At 38.6% G+C, this 8194-nt stretch overlaps 1 protein-coding gene across 1 annotated transcript in view; it reads right to left on the bottom strand.

Moving 5' to 3' along the window:
- The window catches only part of FRMPD4 (FERM and PDZ domain containing 4), a 113641-nt gene that overhangs the window by 15083 nt on the left and 90364 nt on the right, over positions 1 to 8194 (bottom strand). Inside the window, exons 5-7 of the mRNA XM_009333397.1 lie at positions 6324 to 6428; positions 5044 to 5151; positions 1747 to 1878 (exon numbers count right to left, since the gene is read on the bottom strand). Of these exons, the coding sequence (XP_009331672.1) occupies positions 1747 to 1878; positions 5044 to 5151; positions 6324 to 6428 (345 nt within the window). The remainder of the gene's footprint in view (positions 1 to 1746; positions 1879 to 5043; positions 5152 to 6323; positions 6429 to 8194) is intronic.

The following is an 8194-nucleotide window of genomic DNA, read 5'->3' as shown; positions in this document are numbered from 1 at the left end:
AAATACTCATAAATGAGAAGGGCTGGAAGGTTTTTGGGGAGAGGTCACATTTTATTTCTTAGGCTGACTGAGAACACAGGTGAAGTACAGCTTAGCAGCTATTATTCTCACTTTCTCTTGCCTGTTTTAATCCACTAGACAATTTGTGAGAAATTGGGTCTTTTGAATTTTCCTGGGTTGTTCTGGATTAAGAGACCTACCCCTAGACTTCCGACCAACACAAATCTCTCCCAATACATTAAAAAATGAAAAAGACCGCTTTGCTTGTTAGTCTGAAAAACTTTGTTAAGCATGTAACACCGTAATCTGGGTATATTCATGGGGGACCACCGCATAGCTAATGAATAATTGGATGAAAGGGTGACAATCTAATTACACCGTTGTAAGTCATGGTCAGCAGCAACATTATAATGGCAAATTAAAATATTGCTGATTTTACAGGAACTTCAAAGAAGAAACCCTGAGAATTAATGTAGTTTATGTAGTTTATTCAATTAGGCTAATGTAGTTAGAGAGTTAGTGTACCTTATAATCAACATCTTTAATTGATAAAACTGTACTGTTAAAAATCCCCAATGAAGTCTCTGTCTTGTCCTAACAATTTTCAAAATGTGTGTTTATCTCACATTGCCTCTGACCTCATTCCTAAGTATCTAGGCATAGTCTGTATGTATAAATAAAAGCCCCGGATGGGATTTTCGAAAGCTCACTGTGTTGGTTTATTCTGATCCTTCTGTTTTCAATAGGAATTTTACCAATTACTTCAAAGAGAGACCGCTAGGCCAGGAGAGCCAGTATTGAGTACTTCTGGACATTGTGCATTCACTGGGTAGCTTATATCCACAAGAAAAGAATGTTAACATGGCAAAGTCAAATGCTTAGAAGTTGGAAAACGCTAGAAAGACCATTAATTGGTAAATGAAGTTCCTCCATAGCATTACACAGACTCTAGTTACATGGTCAAGGGAATTCTGGCATTTAAACTAAACATTTTTTCCCCATCTCATTTAAGAATCCATTTCTCTTTTTTTTGTAAATTTAGGTGAAATTTAAAAAATACTAATGTTCTCCTGAAACACAGAAATATCATGGAAAATTTCAGGGTAAACAGTTTGGCAAAATGATAAGCAGCTAAAATCAGGGTCCTCTGCTGGGAAATGTGAAGCAACTTTACCTCTAGTCACACCTCCCTCATCTAAGGAAGAAAGTCACACCAGCATTTTCTGGGTCACAATTCATCATCACTGTAGTGACATAATGTATTGCTGCGTAAACAAGCCAAACGGCTTCATCAGAAAGAGTATTATTTCCTGTCACCCAGATACAGATCTGTATAATCAGATAGGAACCAAAGATCAAAATAAGGTTTTTAAAGGAATTTGGGCAGACTGTTGTTCTCAGAATTGTTATCATCAATTTTCCTGCTGTTGAGAACGTTTATTAGCTGGGCCACATACGATATGAAAAAAGCTTTGATAAATATTTTCTAGCTTTCAGTCCGATCCTTAATGAACTTTTTAATACTTTTTAATGGCCCAAAGAAGCAATGAAATATCATGCCTACATAATAGATGCCTGTTTTCTGTGAGAACTTGATTCTTACAACCACATCTAAATACTGCTGCTATTTGATAGACTGTACCAAACTATAAATCTTGCAGTTAACTCTTGAGTAATTAAAAAGATGGACAATTTACTGATTAATCAGTCTCATTAATACCTGTTTTCACATATCATTACACAAACCTGAGTTAGAGTCTCCTGTTCATGTAGCAAAAGGAGTTTCGTTCCAGATCCTTCAACCCTCTGCTCCAGCATCAGGGAAAAGTGTTCAATACACTTGATGGAAAGCTTTTCTTGGAGTGTTAAGATGACATCCTAATTAACAAAGGATTTATAAAATATTCTTAAATTCATGAAGCGCTTGGGACCTGGTTCTTCACTGCCACACACCCTTCATGTATGCAGCACAGGGTGGAAGCCCAGATGTTGAACGGTCGTGTTTAGTGCCTGTTCTGCATGAGTATACAGGACATCACACACATTCACCCAGTGAAAAATCAGTGCCTTTATATTCGAACATCCCTGAGGTGGTATCACACATGGACATGAAAAATATATACATGGGACTGCTGTGAATGGACAACTTTCTGTGCAGTTTAACATGCAAATTACACTTGTGTGGCCCTTAGATCGTATCTCTCTGTCTCCCTGGAAATAACACCTCTCCATCAGCAAAGGAGAGACGGTCTTGTTGCTCTTCTCTTCACTTACTTTTGGGGCAGGGCCACCCAGCAGTACAAACCAAATTTATAGGTTCAACAAAAAAATTAAATGAATGGCCTTTATTTGTTCTTATGGCACAGCACAGATTATATACACACACACAGTTTTTGTTGGGGGGGGGGGGGGGGGGGGCAGGGGGTTTTGAAGTCCACTTCTTGATACTTGTGTTTAATGGACATTCTTGAGTTTTAAATGCTTCCAGAAAAGTCAATGATGGTGATACCTGTGCAGAACAATACCTCTAAATTCAGGGACTGTGTTAATCTGTAGTATAAACTCCATTTTTAGAGACTTTTAATTAGTTTTTTTCACACTGGATTATGTCTAAGGGTAATCAATTTGAGAACAATTGTTTCTAAAATAACAGCTAAACAAACCTCCCCACAAAACCATTCAACCAATCCCTCCTTTACTTTCACATAACGCTTTGTAAATATATGCAGAGTATTAATGTCATCTGGCAAGGTATCTTTTGCTTTAGTGAATGTAGTAGGAAAAAGAAATATATAATAACCCATCATTTAAAAAGAGCTTCACATTATGTTGGTGAAAAGATTAAAACATTTCTATCCATCCAAAAGATTTTTTTTAGATATACGTAAGTATCCAGATGGATAGGACTTACTAAGGAGATCATGACAAATTGTAATCGAAGTGTTTTAACATAATTTAGGAAGATTAATTGATCAATTACAGTGTGTTTATGGAAAATCAACACCAAATTGGTGGAAGGATGAAAAACGTATGTAGGAGGATGGGGACAACTCTGTACAATGTAAAGAATATAAGACAGTATTAACGGATTGCAAGCAACCACTCTAGATAATGAAGGTTAATATTATACTATTCCGACTAATGGGGAATTTATTGCTTACACATTAAATCTACTTTTATTTATACTCCTAAACTACGCTCAAAGACAAGGGGCATAACAGTAACATGAAGAGACATAATATTAAATTTAAGTTTTTAAGAGGGGGTAAGAATGGCACTGTTTTCCGCTAGCTGTCTTGGACCTTTTAAAATATGATGCTAAGGCACATAGGCACTGAATTACTGAACCAAATTTTTTGCTAGCCTATCCTCTCCTCTGATAACTTAGCGTCAGCCCTGGTGCTGCCTTCCAGCCATAAGGAAAGCGAGGACTGCAGGTAAGGCACTGGTTGCACCCTCGTTGTTAAGTGGTGAGTTACTGGACCGCTAGGGGCGGAAAAAAACTGCATTTCCACAATGAAGAATACACACACACATACATGCAAGAATATGTAATATATAGCTGTGCAGGCTATGAAATATATTAGCCTGCCTGAATTAGATGCAAAGGAAATTATTCCTACAAAAGGTCAGAACGACTAAGGTCAAAGCAGGCTGACAACATCAATACAGCTAGGTCGCTGAGCCCACGTGGGTATCTTTGCAAATGACTTCAGATTAGATATATGGTCTTACAGTACAAGACACACCCATGACAGAACTACTGAAAACTAATGTAATGTGATGGCCAAAGACCGGTCTTCAGAGGCAAAATCCTGGAACAGGTTGGTTGTTTTTATGCTAGTAAAAGAAAGTACTGAAAAGTGGGCTCGTGGGCCTTAGAAGGGTAGGGAGACCTCACTATCTACATGAAGCATGTCTCCTAATTCTTCACCCAACCAAATTCTCAAATGGACTGAAGGAATTCAGTATCCCATGGCTGCAGAGTGGAGGCTTGGATCCATTACCTGCACTCAATTTATGCCCAAGGTATATATATGAACAATAAACAGATATTGCAGCCCATTTTTAAGTGTAACTTCAATATTTGTTTTGCCTTCAGTCTGGAGTAAATTTCCTCTTGTTTACCCTAGTAAATCACTCTCCTTGCTGTTCTAACTGATTGAGCATACTGCTGAATCACAGTGAGCAGAAAAGCAGCCTTTCTTCCAATATGCATAGCTTTACAATCCCTTAAAGCCAGCAAAAGCTGTCAGTGCAGTTGAAAATTGCATCCCCGGCCTTCACTGATCATTCCCACCCATGCATCTCTCTTGCCTCAGTGTTGCAAGCATGCACGCTACCATGCGGTGAACTAGATTTGGTAAGCAATCTGTGTTAAAACTAGCTCACCCAAACAAAATTGCTTGAGAGACTAGCAGCATGCCCAACAGTGCTAGTTGTGCTACTTACTACGCTACTCCACAGCACTCACAGACAGACACCGATGACACCTCTGGTTTAGGAACCTACGTGGAACAGTGTCACAGACACTCCCTAGCAGCCACGGTTCTGTGCCAGGGCTTCACCTCCTTATTTCTCTACGTGAAATGTGTTATGGAAAGCATAGAGGGCATTATACTGAGATGAGCAATTTATCATCAGCGTATCCCTACAATATCCCATCCCAAGTTCACTGGATGACAAGTTAGATGATATTCAATTAGCAACGAACATCTTAATCTTCTTAGCTCCCGACTTTTGCTGACAAATCATGCTAGTATTTGGCAGCATGTCAAAACGATAGGACCACACAATTTTAATTGCGCTCCAGGCATGTTAAAATGATCACCGCTACTTTCTTCTTCATTGACAATACAATATGTTTTTAGCAGCAGAAAAATGGACCAAAACCTCATTATTTCTGAACTATGAGTCCAGCCCCAACTGAACACACTAGTAATTTTGATCTTAAAGCATTCCAAGTAAATAATAATTACTGAAGGTCTTAAAAAGACTTAACTGGCATTCTTGGCATTGCATACAAAGGTATATCTAGCCTACCTTTATTGAAGTGCTGCAGTCAAACCGGAAAGATTTGGTTTGGCCATTTTCAAGATACACCTTCAGAACATTTGGCATGAAAAGAAGTGAATTGTCCTTAACTGTTTCCTGCCAAGCAAATTAGTGAATCAGATTACAACATGTAACAAGGGAAATCTAAATGTTGTTCTATAAAGAAGGACATCATTCAGATGGAAAGGTAACAATTGAAAAGGAGTGTGTTGGCTCAAACTGAAAGCAGAATTACCAATGCCCTGCAAGTGCATGGCAAGTGTCTAGCCATGCTCATTACAGCTGCACTCTATAGGTCTCTTTCCTGGAAAAATATAACTGTTCACATACATTTTATGTCTGTCTTGGAGTATTTTTATTCCCTAAATACTCTCTCTCTGACAATAAATGCTACCTCTAAAGCTGAAACATTTTCAATAAAACAGAAAAATAGATTACTGTTTCTCTGAATGTAGTGAGCTATTTAGTGTCTTCAATCTACAGAACGGGAACTGCAGATTCATTAGTGAGAATTACAAACAAGATGTTTAACATTCTCTTTATAGCTGGATATTAAATGCTAATATCTGTCATCATTTAAGAAGAGTAACATATAATATTGCTACTTAATTGTGACAATTCATAATAAGGCTACTAAAATAAACAGGAAAAAGGAAGGGAAACAGCTTTTTTATTTGTTTTTAAAAAGCAGAAGTTGCTTTTGACAAAATGCAGTATCAATTTATGTTTGGAAGAGAGTTGGATAAAGACATCAGTGTGGAATGATGTTCTGGCAAATTACAAAAATTAGCTGGGAGTTCATGTTTAAGGAGGAGTTCAGTGCCTCTCAAAGGGAAGCTGACTTTGCCTGAGGGCCGGAAACAACAAGTTCAAGTAGATAAAACAAATTTTAAAGAGGTCTGAAAGGTAATGTTAATCTGTTTTCCTGACATGCTACTTCTCTTGAGCTTATGGGTTTTCCTACTAGGAAATTGCTCTGAAAAAAAACCAAGCAAGCATTATCAGAACTATAAAGACAGACATATATGTGCTATCACCACAAAATGCATTCACTAGCAATTTTAAGACGGGACAAATTTTTCACAATATTATGGGCCAAATGGACTTTAAAAACAGATCTTTCAAAAACTTCAGAAACAGAAAAACCCTTCCCTTTGCAAGCCTATCACCGCTGTTCATACCATATAATTCCCTCGCTTTCCAGCCTTGAGGCGTACCTTTGGATGAAATGCTCAGTCCTTCCTGAGGTTAAATAGTTGAATACTCACCGACACCTGGCCATTGATAATTACTTCTTCTGAGAAGCGCACTTTGACAGGATTGGACTTCAATCTTGCCTTTTTTGCAGCACTAATAAAAGCTGATTTAGGAGACTGGAAGGAAAAACGATGACAAGATATATCACATAATTTCAAGTTAAAACCTGTCTTTCCTTTTTCAGTTATTCTCGCTGTTTCTCACACACTGGGAACTCCATGCATACAGCAATACTTTGCACACCATTCACTGAAGAATGGAAATACAGTCAAACCATAATGCTTCCCGAGATAATACATATGTACATACTTATAACGAATCACCAATGCATACTGCACATACTGAAAGTTATCCCACTGTCAGATTGGAGCAATGAGAAGGGCTCTTGGTGTACATACAAATTCCTTGTAGTGCTTCCACAATGACTGCTGTCAACCAAACTTGTTTGCATGAATGGACGCTAACCAGTGACCAGCCAGTGACCTCTTCTTCAAACACTGAATGGAAAATTTCTGCACAATCTATCATCCACTAGGTACAGATACACATACAACCTTTGCCAAAAAAGTGTCTGAGAGCTCTCCGAGTGCAGTGGCATCTCACCATATTAGTCCACTTCAAAACACAGGTTAGAACCACCAAAAGGCACCTGCAGGCCAGCAGGCTTCCCCTGAACGTACACCCTGCACAAACCCTGTGCAAGGCTTGCCTTCAATAGATCGGACACTTTGTGGGACTTCATGGATTAGAAGTCTAGAAACTTTCCTAATTCTCTGCTGGGACCTAATTGACTTTTACCTGCTGCATTATTCAATGGACTCGCCTGTGATCAAGTGCTCAGCCCTTTGAAAAAGATTCTCTCTTCATTTGAGGAGTTTGACTAACAACCTCTTCTTAGTAACAAATTAAATATTCACAGTCAACGGGATTTCCATTTTCAGCAGCAGAAACAAGGTAGTTTTATTCTCAGGTCAGTTACAAACACAGTGCTTCTGGCATTGCCTGACTCCATAACCATGATAACGGGCAACAGGAAGTTCTGGCTTTGGCTGAAAATCACTGGGCTCCTTCGGGCCAGGTTTTGGTCCGTTTGTTTCAGTAAAATGTGAATTAAGATTTTCAGAATCTCATTCGAACTCCTGAGAAGTGGCCTTACTCGTTTTGGATACTGAAAAGACGAAGTCATGTTGGTTTGCCTGTGAGAAATTAGTGCAGGCGTCAGTGATGATGATCCTGCATAATTTCTTATTATCTATGCGGCATGACAGCAGTCCTTGTAAACACAGGAAGTCTTGTCATCATCACTCAAATTTTGACTCAACTAACAATCTGCAGGAGTGATGGAGTAGTCCAAGGCCATGTGCTCTTGTCGTCTCTGATCTCTGCTGAAAACTGCTTGAAATGTTATTTTCTTGTGATGCAGAAGACTTCTTTCTAGTAACTAGCAGGAAGAAGTCTCTAGCTCATTTCTGTATGCCACTGATTTATTATCAGATCGAAAACGTGGTAACTATTACCATAGGCTCAGTATCAACCAGTGAACAAGGAATGAAAGATGCCACATTCTCCCAGGAAATATCAGAGCCATCCGATAATTCCTGGAGCACAAAATAGAACCAAGAAATAAAAATGAATGCTGCTTCACTTTTACAGGTCATTCTTTCTTACCTCTTCTCTAGCAGCTATGACCACACATCTTTTTAATCAGTAACAGTAAATGACAGAAAATGCAACCCCACGATCAAACCAAGCTCAGCTTCCAAAACCAGTGCTGAAAAATGCAGAAGGTCCCCCAGAAGATTTGAAACAACCACCAAAAAAGAAAAAAAGTTAAAAGAAAAAAAAAGTTAATGTCTCAGGGCAGGGGACTCAAAACAGTTCT

Source organism: Pygoscelis adeliae, unplaced genomic scaffold, assembly GCF_000699105.1.
Source record: "Pygoscelis adeliae isolate BGI_AS28 unplaced genomic scaffold, ASM69910v1 Scaffold69, whole genome shotgun sequence".
Taxonomy (NCBI): Eukaryota; Metazoa; Chordata; class Aves; order Sphenisciformes; family Spheniscidae; genus Pygoscelis; species Pygoscelis adeliae.
The sequence above is the reverse complement of the archived record's forward strand: the minus strand, read 5'-3'. Positions and strand labels throughout refer to the sequence as shown.